This window comes from Penicillium expansum (assembly GCF_000769745.1).
Source record: "Penicillium expansum strain MD-8 chromosome Unknown contig147, whole genome shotgun sequence".
Lineage (NCBI taxonomy): Eukaryota > Fungi > Ascomycota > Eurotiomycetes > Eurotiales > Aspergillaceae > Penicillium > Penicillium expansum.
In genome coordinates this window covers 500,649-519,556 of record NW_015971174.1, presented here as the reverse complement: position 1 = coordinate 519,556, position 18,908 = coordinate 500,649, and the positions used below count along the sequence as shown (strand labels likewise).

General features: G+C 46.0%; 7 protein-coding genes across 7 annotated transcripts; 2 read left to right on the top strand and 5 right to left on the bottom strand.

Moving 5' to 3' along the window:
* Window positions 1–1,794: 1,794 nt before the first annotated feature.
* PEX2_047340 (uncharacterized protein) lies at window positions 1,795–2,549 on the top strand (the record flags this gene model as incomplete). The annotated part of the gene is made up of 2 exons (XM_016742009.1): window positions 1,795–2,131; window positions 2,188–2,549. 2 exons carry the CDS (start codon window positions 1,795–1,797, stop codon window positions 2,547–2,549), a joined length of 699 nt encoding a protein of 232 aa, XP_016603239.1.
* Window positions 2,550–3,496: 947 nt separating this feature from the next.
* Window positions 3,497–4,646, top strand: PEX2_047330 (alpha/beta hydrolase; the record flags this gene model as incomplete). The annotated part of the gene is made up of 3 exons (XM_016742008.1): window positions 3,497–3,641; window positions 3,692–3,794; window positions 3,845–4,646. The coding sequence occupies 3 exons, from the start codon at window positions 3,497–3,499 to the stop codon at window positions 4,644–4,646; spliced, it is 1,050 nt and encodes a 349-aa protein (XP_016603238.1).
* A 2,308-nt stretch (window positions 4,647–6,954) lies between these two features.
* PEX2_047320 (fumarylacetoacetate hydrolase family protein) lies at window positions 6,955–8,044 on the bottom strand (the record flags this gene model as incomplete). Its single annotated transcript, XM_016742007.1, has 4 exons — window positions 6,955–7,156; window positions 7,230–7,350; window positions 7,438–7,783; window positions 7,850–8,044. 4 exons carry the CDS (start codon window positions 8,042–8,044, stop codon window positions 6,955–6,957), a joined length of 864 nt encoding a protein of 287 aa, XP_016603237.1.
* Window positions 8,045–8,844: 800 nt separating this feature from the next.
* Window positions 8,845–10,121, bottom strand: PEX2_047310 (VOC family protein; the record flags this gene model as incomplete). Its single annotated transcript, XM_016742006.1, has 6 exons — window positions 8,845–8,876; window positions 8,931–9,040; window positions 9,107–9,351; window positions 9,416–9,519; window positions 9,586–9,634; window positions 9,702–10,121. The coding sequence occupies 6 exons, from the start codon at window positions 10,119–10,121 to the stop codon at window positions 8,845–8,847; spliced, it is 960 nt and encodes a 319-aa protein (XP_016603236.1).
* A 797-nt stretch (window positions 10,122–10,918) lies between these two features.
* PEX2_047300 (fungal specific transcription factor domain-containing protein) lies at window positions 10,919–12,385 on the bottom strand (the record flags this gene model as incomplete). Its single annotated transcript, XM_016742005.1, has 1 exon — window positions 10,919–12,385. One exon carries the CDS (start codon window positions 12,383–12,385, stop codon window positions 10,919–10,921), a length of 1,467 nt encoding a protein of 488 aa, XP_016603235.1.
* Window positions 12,386–14,008: 1,623 nt separating this feature from the next.
* PEX2_047290 (Monooxygenase, FAD-binding) lies at window positions 14,009–16,187 on the bottom strand (the record flags this gene model as incomplete). Its single annotated transcript, XM_016742004.1, has 5 exons — window positions 14,009–14,876; window positions 14,940–15,556; window positions 15,649–15,797; window positions 15,852–15,932; window positions 15,983–16,187. The coding sequence occupies 5 exons, from the start codon at window positions 16,185–16,187 to the stop codon at window positions 14,009–14,011; spliced, it is 1,920 nt and encodes a 639-aa protein (XP_016603234.1).
* Window positions 16,188–17,157: 970 nt separating this feature from the next.
* PEX2_047280 (zinc-binding alcohol dehydrogenase family protein) lies at window positions 17,158–18,195 on the bottom strand (the record flags this gene model as incomplete). The annotated part of the gene is made up of 1 exon (XM_016742003.1): window positions 17,158–18,195. The coding sequence occupies one exon, from the start codon at window positions 18,193–18,195 to the stop codon at window positions 17,158–17,160; it is 1,038 nt and encodes a 345-aa protein (XP_016603233.1).
* Window positions 18,196–18,908: the final 713 nt, after the last annotated feature.

The following is an 18,908-nucleotide window of genomic DNA, read 5'->3' as shown; positions in this document are numbered from 1 at the left end:
AATTTAGACTATTTGTTTGAAATAAATAGCCACATATGTACTTGAGGAGGGCTCTCTGTTATCGGTACTACACTTCTTATGCAAGGCATCTGCATGTGAGTGACAGACCGGTTTTTATGTTACTCCAGATCGATAAACAGGATATTATTTATTGGTTCGCCGAGATTGTGGCCCTTAATATCGTAGCATTGACAACCAGATAACCTTTGAAGATATGCGTTTGGTTTCTAATTATGTGCTGTTGCATTTTAGCTTTCATGCATTAACCTTTGATTTTCCACACCATCACTTCTTCTCAACAATCGGTTTCCATGCAGTGATACAATATAAGGGCCCAAAAAGAATATACGTCATACGACTATGTGACTATGAATGGAACAAGGCATGATTCGGCTTGATACTGCGCATTTGACTATAAAGGGAAAGGCTATGGGGCTATTTAGCTTTTGTCATACCCTGATAGCCTTGAATCCGATCTGGGTAAGCAACCCCTTTGTACCTTCGGTGAAGATGGAAGAGACCTAGTACGAAAGAAAGAAGAAGAAGAAGAAAAAGAAAAAAGGGATAGACTTAATACCTGAACGGTATCTCGAGGTCTACGAATAAACTTAGTGATCTTGAATGTGACAGGACGGGTGTGTTATGGATATTCGCTCATCGCAGCACCAATAAACCCCCCCTAGCCTATGCTAATGACTATCAACCGTGATAGTATTCTTATAGATCTGGGTTGCATCAATGTATCAATTACTCACCGAGCCTCGTCTCGTTCAAGCAGTGATCATCCATGTCCAGAACCTGACTCTAAGTAGTAAATCAAAACGTGAAGGGTTAGGAACTGAACAAGATGGGCCCTTTTCATGATATCCTGTGGCAGTATTAAAGTTTGTCGCACTATCAGATAACAGCCCATCCATGTTCACTTCTAACAAAAGCTTTTCAGTCCTGCCGAATCTTAACCCGACCCTTGCCCGCACAGGAGGCCAGTACCAGCGATATCCAATGCGACACCAAAGCTCCACTGTCTTGAATTACTTGCACTTACAGAGAAGACTCCCCTAGATCAAAATTTGTGGGGCACACCTAAAAAGTTGGGGATGACCATCGATGGACGTCTGCTATTGGTGCGTGGCTGCAGTCACGAGGGGAGTGGGATATTGATGATCATGTTCTATCACTAGGATATATGCCACCAGCAGTATATCTAACAGTCAACGAGATTATGATCAGTTTCAGCTTTCTTTACTCTAGGGTTCTCATTTAGTCGTGGATCAACATGTGGAATGTAGGAATTGGCATGAGCATGTCACCCTCGCGGGGGCAGATGATTTCACTCTTGCGGGGGCAGCTGTCGCTCCTGCGTGACTGGAGACAGCAGCTATTTATTAAGATATCTGCGAGGACAAGAAATAAGTCTTGGAGCATAAAAGGTGAAACAGCGCCCCTTTGCGCCTTCTTGATCAAAGCCAAGTATAGCCAAAAGCGACTTAAAATACGATGGCTCAACTCCACCAGGGACTGACACGTGCAGTGATCAGTGCTCTCCTACTTCTCCGGCCTGTAATCGCAGTGTCGGGGGCAGGAACATCAGTACCGCGAGCATCTCAGTCCTCGGTATCTATACCCTCGGCCACTCCGTTGATGTCAACCCTAGCGCCGACAACCTGCAACGGTCGCTCAGAGTACTGCACCCGTTCCTACTCAAATATTACATTTGTAGGCTCCCACGACTCCGCCTTTGTTGGACCCCTACCGCAGCAGAATCAAAATATCGATATAAAATCCCAACTCGACATGGGAATCCGGTACCTGCAAGTGCAAACACATCACTCGCTCCTTGATAGAGACGTCATAGAGCTGTGCCATACATCATGCTTGCTTGAAGATGCTGGACCTCTCAAATCGTACTTGTCGACTGTCAAAAGTTGGCTGGATGCAAACCCGAACGAAGTCGTCAGTATTCTCTTGACAAACGGAGACTCGGTAGCCATTACCGAGTTTGGAGACACATTCTCCGGCAGCGGGATTACCGACTATGTCTACGTCCCTCCCAAAAATCCCCTATCAATTGCAGATTGGCCCACATTGGGTGATATGATCTCTAGCGGAAAGAGATTGGTCGTATTCCTAGGTAATAAGCACCAGCCACAAAGAAATAGGCTATACCTCGAGACTAACAATTTCTAGACTATGGTGCCGACACGACAAAAGTGAACTTCATCCAAGACGAGTTTGCCTACTACTTCGAGACAGCCTATGATGTGACAGACTCCTCTTTCTCAAACTGCAGTATTGACCGGCCCTCTGGCGCCGCCGCTACAGGCCGTATGGGAATTGTCAATCACTTCCTTGACATCGATGTTTTCGGCGTAAAGATTCCAGCTCGCCATAAGGTAGGTACGACTAATTCTGCTACGGGACCTGGCAGTATTGGTGCCCAGGCGGCGCTATGCGCGGGGCTATATGGGCGTGCGCCAAATGTGGTACTGGCGGACTTTGTAGATAAAGGGGATGTTATTACGGCGCAGAAGAGTCTGAATGGGTTCTAGATCGGGCCTGGAGTTATATAATGCTATGGACCAAACATTTACATATAAAGGATGATTTCTGGCACGCAAAGCCTTTCATCTTCTGTTTTAGTTCTCACCTCTTGCCTTTTTTTTAATCACTATAGATCTCATCTCGTGTGAGAGCTCACCATATATGAATGGTGAATTTTTTCCTACTCTGCCAAAGAGCAATACGGAGGAGATGATTGTCCACAAATAGGAAAGCATGGCTTTGAATTGAAATCCTAGAATTGTTTCGAGGGACCTTGTATCTGTAGATCCGCGCCGTTCCTGCTGCAGCTGCGTTCCTTGGCATCTAACGAAATGTAGCTCTCCACGGTAGCTAGCATTCTTCCTCGGTAGTAATTCTCCTTATTGCTTTAACGCAATTGGGGGAAATAATGACCAATCGGCAAAATTGGAGGAAATCGCGACAATCGGAGCAATTGGGGAAGTTGGAGCCCCGGGAACATTTTCCTAGCCCCGGGAGCATTTACCTTATAGTCTTGTCGAGAGCCTCGGCAAAATCGATTTGCTCATTTTCCTCATGATATTAGCAATATTTAGCTAACTGTGACCACCGAGTATAAAGTGCATCCCGTTGTCTGTTATTGTGTTTCCAATTTATCACTTTGATCCCTCGCTATGCTGCGTTCGTCCTAGAAAACCCATCCAGTCAATCGACCCCTGCCCGCGTCTATCAGAACTATGTCCAACTTCCGAGTGATCGAACACACAATTTCCGGTCAGAATATACGAGAACGCCTTGGTGCCGTTACAGCCGGACATGAACAGGACATTAGACTCGCGGTGAAGCAATATGTTCCACTCGATAATCCTTCCCCACAAGAAGGGGATGTTACACTTATTGGGATGCATGCCAGTGGATTCCCCAAAGTATCACTTCCTTCCATACTGTGACCTAGTTGAATATTAGCTGAAATAGGATGAAGGAGCTATACGAGCCCCTTTGGGATGATATATATGAGAAACTGCGGAGCCAGAACCAACGTATTCGAGCCATTTGGATTGCAGACGTTGCTCAACAGGGCCAGAGTGGAATTCTGAACGAGTCAATCTTAGGAAATGATCGTGAGTTTGCGAAATACACAATCAATTGAAGAAATACTGAATGTAGCTAGCTAGCTGGTATGATCATGGACGTGATTTGCTTGTTCTGCTGAACCAATTTAAGATCCCCCAGCCAGTCGTCGGTGTGGGACACAGTATGGGCGGAACGCAACTGTATGTTCCTTTTGATGTTCCCCAAATCCCTGCAAGTTAACACGACCTAGAGCCCATCTTTCCTTGATGCACCCATCCCTTTTCGAGGGTCTAATACTCGTTGATCCAGTAATCCAGCGAGAGAACGCCACTCGCAAATACGTTCTACTGTCGACATATAGGCGTGACCTTTGGCCTTCTCGCAAACAAGCAGCGGAAAAATTCCAATCAAGTCCCTTCTATCAGGCATGGGATCCGCGTGTGTTGGAGAAATGGATCGAGTTCGGACTCCGGGATCTTCCCACAAAGCTACATCCCAACTCAAGCAACACGAGAGACCCTTCTGTTACATTGGCTACATCCAAAGCACAAGAGGTTTTTACCTTTTCGCGAACGTCGTATATCGACAAGCGAACTGGTCTGCCCCGTGGGAACCCATTCGAGGACATGCATCTAGACGACATTGACGACCTGCCTTTTTATCGCCCCGAACCCCCACAGATATTTCGCCGCTTGCCGGAGCTAAAGCCTAGTGTTCTTTATCTGTTTGGTGAAACCTCACCCCATTCATATCCGGCTGCTCGCCAAGAGAAATTACGAACAACCGGGACAGGGGTGGGAGGTAGTGGTGGTGCGTCTCGTGGTCGTGTGCGAGAAGTTGTTCTTCCTTGCGGTCATTTGATCCCAATGGAGCTCGTTGATGAAAGTGCACAAGCCAGTGCCGACTTTATCGGCTCCGAAATGTTCCGCTGGAAATCGCGAAAATCCAAGTTTCAAAAGGCTTGGGATCAAGTTCCGCTTGATGAGCGGGTTGCAATTGATGAGCAATGGGAAAGCCATATCGGCGCTCCGCCAAAAAGGTCTAAATTTTGATATCTTCGGGTTTTCTCACTATGTGCCTAGACTGTGATTTCAACAATCCGACCTCATCTGTACTTATTCATACCTAGGTCTGTTTTTTTCCCATTCTGACTCGAAATATAAAATTCACGACATTCCCACTACATGCACGGTTTGCTCTCATACCGTACAACAACATAAATTCATCTTGTGGACATCCCATACCACTTTATAATGAAATGACTAGTATTCCTTTGCGTTTATTTAATATTAGAAACCCTCCCGAGAGTGTATTACCGGTGCCCTAAAGCTTCGAGGACTCATATACATTGTTTGGCGGGCATTCAATGTTGGTCTCAAACCACCAGGGATAATTTACCGAAAGATCCCCACTAACTCTTGCTTGAAAATTTGGCTTTCGTTTCTCAAAGAAAGCCTGTACTCCCTCCTGATGATCGCTATGGAAGTGTGTCAGCCTAGCCTCAATAGAAATAATGACCCGTTTACCTTGATGTGATCATGGCATGAAAAACCCGAGACTCAAGCAAATGAGCCTCCTCCGGTGATTGGGGTCCCTGCCAGAGCAAAGCTCGACTCAATGCGGATGCTGTCGGGCTGACATTCTCCGCCATTTCCGTGGCCAATTCTAACGCTCTTGGAAGAACACACTCTGCATCCGAAAGAACTTCGGCGAAGAGATCGCCAAAATATCTTGATTCGGGTGGATAGACTCCGCCAGTGGTTGTCAAAAAGATGGCACGAGAGAAACCAATAAGACGGGGAAGAAAGAAAGATGAGCAGGATTCTAAAGTAAGCCCTCGACGAGTAAATACGAATCCGTATTTGCCTTTTTCATAACAAATGCTAGCTTACAAGTGATTAGCATTATATGTGGGCAACAAGGAAATGATCTTGAAGGGTAAATCACCGTATAGCGGCTGGGAGGGTCATAGTCATGCCTACTCCAACTGCTGATCCTTGAAGAGCCACAATGGTCGGCTTTTGGCATCGATGTATGGCGATGGACACTCGACCCCCACTGTGCACATCCCGTGAGTCTCGGATTGTAATGTAAGCCTTGAGCCTTTAAAAAAACGTACATGTCCCTGTAACTGGCATTGTCATCCTTGTCTTTGCCAAATCCAACTTCCAAATCCGACCCTGCACAGAACATCTTTCCTGCTCCAGTCATGACAACGACCCTCACACGACTATCATGATGAAATAGTTTGAAGAGTTGCTCTAGAGCTTGCGCCATTGCCGGGGTGAACGCATTGTATTTATCGGGTCGGTTCAGGGTGAGAACGATGACAGGGGTCACTGTTTCTGCTCCGAGTGGGTAGTGAGAAAGTTTTATATTTGGTAAATCCACCCTCTCATATGAGACGGGGATAACAACTGTCGGCTTTATACAAGACATAATAACGCAATATCTTTACTGTTCAAAGTCTTTTTCTTTTTATTGTTGACAGAGACGCTTATGGGAGGGAAACTCTTTGATAGATTACTACCGAATAGAGAAAGAAGGTCTTCTATGTAGCAGGCAGGTTCTGACAACCGGGGAAGTAGTAGGCCTTGGGCAGCCACACCCCTCAACACCTTTTCAACACATTGATTCATACTATGGCTGTCTGAAATATACAAACTCGAATATAATCCACTCCATACTGTCATCGATTATCGCTTCGTATCGGATATCGGATATGAGCTGGTTATCCGGCTCCAGGGTCAACAAAAAGGGTTAGGGCCACCAGACATAATCAAATTATTGCATTTTGTGTGCCGTCATATCCGAATATCATAAGTTAAAACCTCCCTTCAAGGTAGTACCAACACACCAATGTGTGCAAGTTGTGGAACGATACACCGAAAGGATCAGCCCGGCCCTTGTGAAACCTTGGTGCGACTTTAGTGGAGGGAAGAGAATACAGAGTTTCACATGGAAGTTCGGCTGAGTCTAAATGTTGTCTGTCTACTACACTGGGCGTACCGCATATCGCATACATCTCCGCTTTATCCGCACATAGCGCCATGACGGTTGTAAACCTTCGGCACATATCTAGCCTCTTTGATATCGAACCTTAAGGGCATTTCAACGCATTCACTCAAATATCACCAGTTACTAACCCGTAATTTGTATTTTTTTATATAACGGAAATGGAATATTTTTGAAGAGTCATTCACGACTCGAGTTCCAAACCCACAACAATGACTATCGATGGAGAAAATGATCACAGGTACACGTTGACAGAGAGGAATCTACAAAAGTTCTTCCACCCTGATTTCGAAGGCAGTGACTACCACATAGCTGATATCGGTTCCTTCTTGTGATATGAAACTCTTACTCATAGTGAATCTTGTTGATCAAAGTTCCAATCTTCTCGATTTCCACTCTGATATCATCACCATCATTCAAAACAACCTTTGGGTTGCGCATAGCACCAATACCAGGACCCGTTCCTGTCATGATAATGGTGCCTTTTTCCAGTGTAGTGCCCTGGGAGAGGAATGCGATTGTCTTTGCAATATCGAAAATCATTTCCCTTCAAGCCGGTACGTTAGTTACATTGGAAGCCTGACTAGGTCGCACTAGTCGCCCATTTGAATAAAGCTCACCTGGTGTTTGAATCCTGTACCACATTTCCATTGTGAATTGCTTTAATCCGAAGATTATGCGGGTTCTTGATCGTAGAAGGAGACACTAGAACTGGGCCTACCGGGCAGGATCCATCAAGACCTGTTCCACCATATCAAAAGTCAGGTTGTGGTTCGGAATTCAGAACTTGTTAGGTTGTTAAGAACAGAAGCATCTATCATCTCTTACCTTTCGAGAAGCACCACTGACTATTCTTAAATTGCTGCGTCCGAGCACTGACATCGTTGCTGCAGGTGTATCCCAAAACATAATCCATTGCCTCCGACTCGGGTATGTCTCGGCCAGACTTGGATAGAATGATTGAAAGCTCTGCCTCGTAGTCACTGGAGCCATCCTGTGCGATCTTCGGAACGTTTATCTTGGCCGGATAGGGTCCATTGAGTGCTGTACGGGGTTTGATGAAGAGGACCGGCACATCAGGGATTGGCATATTCGCCTCTTTGGCATGGTCGCGGTAGTTGAGCCCCATGCATCGGATGATGGGCACTTCTTCGACCCCAATGGGTGCCAAAAGCTATTTTCAGACGCAACGGTTAGTTCACATACGAGACATGGGGGGTGAAGTATCTAGGGCACATACTCGTGCGACGTGCACAACGGTCTCAGTCACCACGCCATCGAAGATTGAGCCCTTGACCAGTTTGACAGCAATTCTTTCCTCATTCAAAACTGCGAGTCCAATGTCCAGATACTTATTAGTATCAACTTCGCCAAGATGAATCTGCCCATCCTCTTCGCTTATAAACCTGACAAGATTTGACCAATTGGGAGACATCTTGAGACAGGGGTTTGGTCCGAGAAAAGATGATAAATGATCAATGAATTAAATTGGGATAGTATTACGAAAAGTTAAGCCGGAAGTTTTATGGCTTTTTGTAATCCGAGGTAGACGAGACCCAAAGAAGACAAATTAGTATAAGATCACCACAACTGGATATGGGACAACTTCGGTCTATCCTTCCGGGATAATTGACCGCATACAATGCATATTCGAATGAAGTCTATGTTTTCAACTTTTACAGAGATGATATGAGGTCAGGTATACTCACATGGTCATACAAGGCGAAAGAACTAGACGGTTATCTAGCTAGAAATAAACCAACCACCCTTGAAAGGGAATTGGGGTTACTAAATTGACAGGAATTTTTGCAGTAGGGCGAGTGATTCCAACTGCCTGGGCCAATACAAATCAAAGCTTCACACGGACGATCTTCGGTGTGTTTCTCGGCCCAACTTCACTCCGTCGTCCAAGCTTCCTGCATTGTTTGGGTCGGGATGGGCCGGGTACCAGGAACTTTACTGTGCGACACCCATTCTTCGATACCTAAGGTACGTATTGAGGACTTTTATTCATTCTTAATCTCTTGGATCATGACGTAGTTTTTACGAATCGAGTCCCTTGGAGGTGCTTCTTTGATTTAAAGGGATACACGGACTAAAGTCGGCCATCAGAAGCATTGAGTAAAGCATGTCATGCACTACCTGTATAACATGAGAAGGCTGCGGAAATGTCCGTAATACAACCGTATGCAACAGCACCATCAGTCCCATAACGAAAGAAGTATGTCTTCCAAATTACTGCAGGAAGGTGGGCGGAAGATCTGGGCCTAGCATCAAATTAGTCTCCGTAAGACATTAGCGTGTGACGCTGAAAGACCTACCCCAAACATGCAAACTGTCGGGTGAGGCAAGGGATCGATTGATAGGGTGTTGGTCATCAACCAAATCACCATCAACATAATGTTCGATAATAAAGCGAGAGGGGTCGAACCTACAAGTTTTTACCTAAAAGTCAGGAGGTTACTCCTAAGAACCTATGTTGTAAAATAAAACATACCAATAATCAAAGATCTGACTTCCCATGATATGACGTCCTACACCCCAACAGTTTTCATACCCCTTGCTGCGCAGCCAATCATGACCCAGAACCTGCGTGTCGAAATCATGCGTTTCAAACGAGGAGTGGTGTACGTGCGGCTTGGGACCTTCAAAGAAGAAAAAGCAATGGTGGTCGACCAGTTCAGAACCTCGATCTAGATGGAGGAATGTGGTTATATTTCTTCCGGTGGAGTCATGGACCAACTTTAGTTTTGAGAAAAATAGTCAGTCAATGCGTATACAAACTGAGCGTAACAGGAGTACTTACATCACTTGGCTTGAAGTTGAATCGGGTGGTATAGAAATCAAACGCCTTGGTGAAATCACTGACACACATTCCAAAATGACCTAATTTGTGCACTGGGGCAGGACCTTTTTTTTTTTGTCAAATATCTTAGCAATGAGGAATAAGTTTTCAGAGTTGCTTCATCCACTTACCCTTTTGGAATCGCTGCATCTTATTACCTAGCCGGTGTTTCTCCGTCGGCTGAGACAGTCAGAACAATATCAAATAGACAAAGTGTAGGTGCGTTCAAAATATCAGAATAACTCACGAAATTGAAATCGAGCTGGGGAAGCGCTTTTTCATCAGCATAGGTTGCTTGCCCGTAAACAAGGTGGAAAGGGAAAGCATCGACAGGATCATGGAAGGTGACACAGCGACCACCGCCAGGTGCGTCACTCAAGTCGAATATCTCTGTAGCTCCAGGTAGTTGCTGCGCAGCGACAAGGTCAGCTTCGGATTCCACGACGAAAGCTGCGCCCCCGAACACATCTTCTTCGCCTTGTCGCGCACAGTACACAAACGGCTGGGAACTAGTGCCACGATAATAGATGTCCTTGCCCACATGTTTGACTTCCTGGAAGCCAAAGTCTAGTAAGAATTCATGGGCTTTGTTGATGTCTTTGTGGGTGTAGAACACATGTGCGATGCGAACGAGGTTGATTCGAGGTGTATTGTTTGAGCCTGTCATTTTGGAATGTGCTCGACAATGGAAATTTAGTGAGTATATTCCAACAAGCAGTGTCTACTCTCTAAAACCCTTCAAAGTGTATGAATATCACTAAATAAGGCAGTTTTAATTAATTTCCCAGGTGCATTTATATTAAAGTTGGGGTCACGAACTTGCATGAAATCATCCCGCGCGGCCTCTCTTCGGTGGGTTTCTTGAAAAAAGGAAAAGGATAATTTTTGCTTTTTCTTTATGGTTCCAAATGCGTCGAAATCCAGGCTGGCTATCAATACACCCATTGGTATTGAATCCTTGCATGCATTCAGTTTCGTCTAGGGGAGGCATGGGATCTTTCCCCTCCCTCTGAAGTCCCTTCAACCCATTGCTGCATGCGATAGCAGATTTGATTGAAATTGCAGCCGGCATAATATTCCGCATGTTGCCAAATTTGCCACATGTGCCGTCGAAGGGCCAGTCTATAGTACGGTATGGGTTGTCAAGGCCAATGCTGTGTTTCGGGCGGCATCACACATGTCAAGTGAAACCAGCCAGGAGTCACAGGTTATACATAGAAAATTCTCTTACACATAGTATGGTTTTCTCACTGCCTTCACATGCACCTCAAAAGATATTCAAAGAGACCAACTAAAAAGAATAACTCAAAGGACATCACAATGCCGCGAGCGCGGACGGCTCTTCTTGTATATGTAAATATATTACACTCTCGACTTACAACCCCATTATTTCACTTTACAGAATCCAAAGATTGACAAGGATACTGTTTAGGAAATAATAATTTAAATAGCAAGAAAATGAGACTAGTATGTGGTCCACTCAGCAAGCAAATCCTGTATGCCACCAGAAAGATCAAAGTCGCGCCATTCAAGAATTTGGTCATTCTGGAAGTCCCCCAAATTGGTCAAATCCAAGAAATTACGGTTTTTAGGCATTGTGCAAGTCCTAGTAGTCTGGCTCCCATCGGGTTGTGGAGGAGGCATCATGCCCAACATCGCCCTATTATCTACTGCAACCGAGTGCTGTTTTGCAAACTTCTGGGCTGTAATTTTCAGTCCACCATCGGGAAAATGTGAGAGATCGACAGGAGTGGCTGGTATTTCCGGTATATATTGAGTAGGCTTGTTTTCGGGCACCCTCGTAGTTGAAAAGTTGGTGAGATTGTCATGCTTTGTGGTATGTGTTTGGTTGTGGTGTGTTTGTCTCTTTTTCGTATGGCGCTCGATGCGGCTAGTCTGATGATCCGACGAAGATCGGCTGTCAAGGGTATCCATCTTTCTTTTTCTAGCTTCTAGTTGCTCTTCAAGTGATTCCAGATTCCGCTGCATAGCGGTTTGAGTGCCCCAAAAGTCAACGCACCGCCTGTAGGTCAGGTATAGAACGTCGAACCGTGATTTGATCAAGCTTCGATTGGCAGGTGCTCGAGCAAAGTGTTTGCGAACCAGCTGCACGGCCGAGGCAAGCCAGAATGTGCTGGAAAGGAACGGATTGATGTGCTGGATATGGTCTTCGCAGCTTTGACTCGCGATTCTTAAGATTCGATCAGCTGCGTCATAACATTGTTTCTGTGCAGTACATTCGGTATCATTTGGGCTGAATGTAGCCCCTCCGGCCACGTCTGCAGGGCGCTGAAAGTAATTGGTTTCGACCTGACGGGGTTGAGGCCTGAATGCATCATATCTGTGGATCATCAACCAAACAAGCTGCGTCATGACGAAGATATTGTATAAAGAGGAATGTTGCTGTCGTTGAGACTCCAGTTGCCCTTCCACTAGCGCACCAAAGGCCAAATACTGATCGTGATAACGCAGGTTGCTTGGTAAAGCCAGACTAAAGCAACGTACTGCGTTCCCCAGTTTCTCCAATTTTTGGCAGCCCTCCTCAACACGTCCTGGGGTGCGGTGACTCGGCTGGTAGTGACCCGGATTGTCTCTAGCGGATAGCCGTTGGGGATCGGAAATGCTTTGGGCTGCTTTCATGAAAGAGTTGATTACCAGAAACCATGCTTTGGGGGACTGGTTGCAACTATCCTGGAGCGCCTTCCAACGCTGGTTTGGGTCGGTTTCCATGAAGCAGCTTGGAGTGGGACGGCCCTGGAACCAATCGGCGTTATCAACAGGTAGTAAGATCTCCATGTGTCCCCAGTCAATGGCGGTTGGTGTCTGACGAATTGTACTTGCGAAAACATCCATTTCCCAAATTGCCCAAAAGGCACGGCGCTTTTCTTCATCCGCTTGCCACTGTTGGGTATCTTCTGGTTTCCCAACCATTCTAGAATCAAGTTGATGCAAGTTCATTTCGTATGCCAAACGAACACACAGCCCCAGAGACCTCCATGCCTTTCCTCGAACCCCCCGAGTCAGTTGACAATGCGTTGCAATAATGAGAGCCTGGAGAATGCAAAGAGATGGCATATCATCATCACACTCCACAAGACACTGATTCACGTAATCGAAGGCACGGCCAACAAAATACTCAGGCTGCTGATAGCCTTTTCCCGTGGGTCGAAAATCATCAAGAGGTGAGATATTTGTTGTTGGGGGAAGAAAACGCGTAGCATACCCAGCTATGGCAGCGAGAATGGAACTCAGTTGACACAGAGAAGAAATCTTTGATAGCTTTTCTGCAAATGAGGGTTCATGAAGAATATTAATGGCGACCATGTTGTCAAAAAAGACTCGAATCCTGTCGGTATAACCAGTTTGTTTTAAGTTCTGCTTGCATGGAATTTCGGGGTTTCCGGGGTTCTTACATCTGATTCATCGTAGTTTGTGACACGCCTAGTTCTGTGCAAGCTTGACGGCAAATCTCACCCTGCGCCCCATCATCAAAACCTGGGCTCTCATTTTGATCGTGGCTGGAAGTTGTAGATTCATGAGATGGGTGAAGTATGTAAGAAAGATCGTGCATATTGAGCTGTGAAGTTTGCGATTGATCCCGTCCATTTGTCATTGTTCCGTGCATTGTCTCCGTATAATGAGCGGGAGTATCGAGGTCACCATAGTCCGAACGTCGGTTAAGATTACTCGGTGGGCTCGACTGGGAGGTGAGATGCCGGCTTTGAGCTGTGTCGTCCAAACGACGACATACTCTTCGCTTTTGGAGAGATCCTAAATCTTGTCAACACATAATCCCACCTGCTGTTTTTGCCTGTAATCAGACAGGGCCACCCCTTACCAATTTTAGGCCCTGGCTTCATCGGCTGAAGCGGATAATTGCATGTTTGGCCTGTTTGTACACAAACCGCACAATGAGGTATTGCCTGGTCACTAACGAGACGTTAGTCTACGACCTTGGAAGTAGATGAGAATTCCTAATCCAACCTCCACGTACCATTTTACCTTCCGTCTAGCAATGGATATTTTTGGTTAGAAAGGGGTTCTCCTTTACTTCTTTTGAGAAATGAGTGCACTTACTTACGACATGAATGACAAGCCAAACCGGATCTTGGCATTCTTGAAAGGGTATTCGTAGGCTCTGTTTGGATTCAGCTAGATCATCGGGTTAAGATAGAACTTCGAAATTTGACAGAAGTCCAGTACTTTGAGGTCCTTCGAGATAAGTACTAAGTAGACAGGTCACTCCTTGACGATTTTAAGGAACTGGAAACACACCGAAGATGGACCGAACCCCACACTTTATGTAAGTTGTGGGGAATTAGGGAACTGGGAGATCGGCTATGGTGGTATATTACACAATGATACACTTGCTGTATACCTTAAAGTCGTAATTTGTTGAAATATTTCACATTTCATACAATACACTGGTTCCACTACTTTTACCAAAAAGGAAGGAGCCTACACCGCAGATTCAAAGAGCTTGTCACGGGGAAGTCGGTGAAGGAGACATAACCTTGGAACAGTCAGGACAGAAGAAGGATATGTTGTACATCGCTACAGATCTTCAAATCCAAGAATGGATCTCATCACCTTGAGAAGCTTTCGGTGACAGGCTTCACTGTCCTGCAAAGCTTCTGATGCTCTCCATGCAACAAATCGATCCGGTCGCACCAACACGGCCCCTGATTCTTCCACACCTCGGAAATTTTCCCACTCAAAGTACACATCCTCCCAGTCTTGCCTGAACCCAATCGACCACGCCTGAATTGGAATCTTGAGCTTCTCGGCTACAGTCCCAGCCGCTTCCTTCCACGCCCCACCTCCAATTCCAGTCAAAAGTATAAATGAGCCATGACCAGCAAGATCAATTGTCGAGACAGGCTCCTCCGGGGTTGCCTTATTGAGCCAAACATGCGGTAAACGAGAGCCAGGATATGTACTTGGTTCATGATATAGTACCTTATCCTTGACCGCCCGTCCAAGTCGCTCATATGGATGCGCTTCGTCAGCGGTATATATTCCCATGCCTTCGTAGTGTTGGTTCATTTCAACTCCCAGCCCGTGGAACTCTTGAGAGGTATGTTTGACTGCCTCACGCAAGGCACGACGACGGTCTGATCCTTGTGGAGTTGCACTCTTCAACTCCTCCAATATCTGCTTCCGTTCAGAAACATCCGTCGGCAACATGCCAAGTGCATCCCATACGTGCAAATGGTCGCGGTATGCCTGGTTCGCTCGGGTGATGACCGAATGACCAACAGGCTGTCTCTCAATAGAATAAGTGGATAGAAGCGATGGGGACGCGAAGCCCTTGGAGACGTACGCAAGCTTCCAGGCCAAGTTAAAGGCATCTTGAATGCATGTGTTTGAGCCAAGACCGTTAAATGGGGGGTGACGGTGTACGGCGTCGCCGAGACAGAAGCTGCAAGCAGAATATATCATTAGAGATGATTCACTCATCATATTAGCCGGGGAGACAACTCACATATTACCTTCTGAGTACTTCTCCGCGACAGTCTCATTGATATACCAGGAAGATACATCAAGTATTTCAGCCGGTGTGTCATCACCAATGAACTCTTGCACCCTCTTTCGATACTCCTCCATAGAGGGCTTGCCTTGAGAACGATCATAGCTGCGATCTGGGAATAATATGAACATCCATTCATTCCACGGCTTTACCATGCGAACGATCCCCATCCAGCTGAAGTTAGGGTGCTCGCGATCTGGCTGCATCACCCAATGGAGATTGCCGGTTCGATTCTTGACAAGATGGGAGAGGTCTGCCTTAACAAGCACGTTAATTGCGATACCTTGCCCTGGAAGAACTGCAAGAGGCAAATTCAGTTGCTTCACCACTTGGCTGCGAGCACCATCGGCGCCCAACAGATACTTGGTACGGATATGGTATTCGTGGTTTGAGATTTCATCGCGAATGGTTGCTATAATCAAGCCAGTCTTCTCTTCTTTGACGAACGAAGCAAGTGTCGTATGGAAACGACATTTGAAACCTTTCAAAGCAGCATGACGAACTAGAACCGGTTCCAGAGCTGTCTGCGGTAGGTCAAAAGGCTCACATGGACTAGCCAGTTCATAGTCACCCTTTGTACTCCGTTAGTTGACTTATTCCAAAAACACCTCAGGCCCATCTCCTAAAAAAGAACGCAACAAGTGGGAAGAGTCATTGATCCCACCTTTCGTCTCGGGTCATTACCCCACGAATGAATTCTGGCGTATTCTTCACCTGCCATACTGTGGCACCATCTGGTGTGCTGCATATGGTCTTCACCCTTGGATCCCAATTTTTGGAGCTCCTCATATAGACCAATGTCTCGGAGACATTCTGAATAGGTCTGTTAGTATTTCAGCTGCAACTGTAGACATATGTGTGACTGACCAAGTGCTGCCATGTTGGTGATGTGTGCACGAGGGGCATTGGCTGTCCCTGGCGCACTGCTGATCATGATACCCTTGAGCCCTTGACTTTTTAGTTGCTAAATCCAAAGTCTCCTCGAGCCAGATACATACCATGAGAGCCAAGAAAGCAAGCTAAGGCTGCACCCGCAGGCCCCGCGCCAACAATAAGGAATTCTGTATCAATAGCATGATCCTTAACTTGATCCGAGTGGTTGAATTGAGCAGTGCTCGCAATTTCCTCGGCTGTATTCACTGAGACTTCGATCGGCCTTGTCTCGGCAAACGTGTTTTGGCCGTTTGTAAGAAAGGGAGCCATTGGCTATGGGAGGGAGGTAGGTGATAGAGATGTGTTATCTCAGAGAGGTTTCTGTATATTTACTGGTTTATGTGAAGTACAGAAGATATAAACCCTTGTTATGAATCCAACGGTGGCGGTGTGGCTACTTTCTTTGTTCACCAAAAGAAATGTGGGTTTTGACTCGGACACTAGTTGTGACACAAAATTGCGCCGAAGATCACCCGAAAATATGCTTCCGGGCGATGATCGCGTGGTTTTTACTAACGGGCTAAAGACCTGATATCAATATGATGAACAGTCTTTTGGGTGGAGAAGTAACTGGAAATAAAGCAAGGGGGGAGTATCATGTATAGGTCACAGAGTATGGCCTTGATGAGCTACTTCTTAAGTTGACAGGCAACAGTAACAACAATCTTCAATCACCACCATTTCCAAAGCAATATAATCTGAAGTACGGCTGGCGAAATGTGTGCCCGGCAGGGAGTTTAGTACCAGCAAAAGACTCTCTAGGTTATACTCATTCCGTCTTCATAGTTGAGGACTCAGGTGCCGGGGCCTTAGGGCCCCGGGTGTGAACTTAAGGGACCAGGCGCCTACTACCATCTATGTTAGGTCCTCAATGACTTGGGAATCGAGCCTATTTGTCGACCTTGTAGTATAAATCTTGTTGTTTTGCCTGATCCATATGAAAAGAATTCTGTTAATTAATTAATGAATCACATATATACTCTACAGTTATATGATACCTTTTAAAAAGAAAAACAATAATAGCTGGTAGGTTATATATCTGCATTTTACATCCGCATAAGCATGATTTTGACCAATGCGACCAAAGTTGTGTATAGCACACTTCATCGCCTAGAATAAAGATTCATATGTATACAACTTTCGAAGCCTTTTGTTATTTTATCACTTCATATCTCCATCAATTGGAGACCAGACCAACTTCTTTATTGAGACTATCCACCTCCAACTACTTATATTGGTATCAGATTGACAAAACAATCTTAGCCCCACTGACACCAGCCTTCAACTTATCCAGTGCTGGGTTCAAACCTTCTAGACTGCCACCCTCAATTTGGAGAGCCGGACTGGGAACAACTGAACCGGACTTCAGACCGTCTTTTAGCCATCCGTGGAAGCATAGGTACATATGCTTGCCCCTCTCAGTCGGATCCATCGATGGAAAATTGAATTTAATCTCCGTGTTCTCGAGCGTCGGATGATCCGCGGGTAAGATAGGCGAATGAGCAACCTTAGCAGCTGCATCGCCCTTTGTTTCTTTAAGAACGTCTAGCGTTGGCTGCAGACCTCCATTAACAACACAGTGTGCAGTGTGCAGATTGACACCATCCTTCCTCACAGCTTCGACAATCTGTGAGACGACATCGCTCGCTTTATAGTCAAAAACCGCATGCGCTCCAAGCGTCTTGAGGTAATCATGGTGCCTGGGACTGGCAGTGGCGTAAACGGTGAAGCCGAGTGACTTGGCTGATTGAATGGCGAAAGTGCCTACGCTACTCGCTCCGCCCCAAATCAGCACCGCCTGTGTATCCTGTGGGGTGTACTTTGTATCCAGCGAGATGCCGATGGTGGTCCAGGCTGTCAAGGCGGTTAAGACAGCCAAGGGGAAGACAGCACCTTCCTCGAACGAGAGGTGCTCTGGAAGCGCGATGACGCCTTCGGATTGTGCTAGAGCATATTTTTGGAAGGCACCGTGGTCTGGCGAGCCATTCTGGTAGAATGATGAGGCAAATGCAATAACTCGGCTTCCTGGAGCGGGAGCTGTGGAGACATTGGACCCCACCTTTGTGATGAGACCAGAAGTATCGGACCCGATCACAGCTGGGTAGATAGGCACAGGGGGCAGGCCGAAGTCACGCTGGTAATAGTCGACGGGGTTCAAGGCGACCGCCTTGACTTCGATGAGGACCTCATTGGGACCGGGCTCGGGTGTGGCGCGCTTCTCAATAGACAGGGGACCGCCCTTCTGTGGTAGGATAGCGGCTTGGTGTGTTGCAGTCATGGTAGATGCCTGACGGATCGCTGCGGATTTTCTTTCTTTGAGGATCCCGGTCAACGTTAGTAGCTGGATTATGTGGAACGTAGTGAAAGTAGAAGATCTGCTTTTATGGTCTATGCCCAAGTAAGCATGTAGTTGCTTGTCACGTATGTAAATATGCGGGGTTACCTTAACGCCGAGCCCTCCATTAAGCCCGAATATTGGGAGCTGTTTTCTATGTCTGTTCCTACTAACTGTTTTCAATCCTTATCAGTTTGAGCGAGGGCAAGGATTCCTAAATCGACGTAGTTTCGGCCTTAAGGATAGGGGTGTTGATCTTAAATCCGAAGGCTGTCGTTATTGGCGTGCTCAGAGAACTTCCATGCTGTACGGGCCGTAGTTAGCGGTGGAGATAAGAACGGAGATAAGTTGTATTGCTGGAAAAGATAAATAAATTCAAACGTCAAGAGAGAAAAACATTCAAAGGGACGTGGTTAGAAGTGAAAGGCAGCATCAGCATGCCTTGTTAGGGCGTTTCTTGTCTATATACTACGAGAACCTTATTAATTCAAGGATAATACATATGGAAGAGTCTACTCTTTTCGTTACTGAGAGGATCTCTGGACTTGTTCTGAATTTCGTTCAATTGACAACTTATGGAGGCTGGAGAAGAATGTTGAACTACCAAAGTAAGAATGCACAAGAGACCCATTAAACAATCTGTTAAGAGTAAAAAA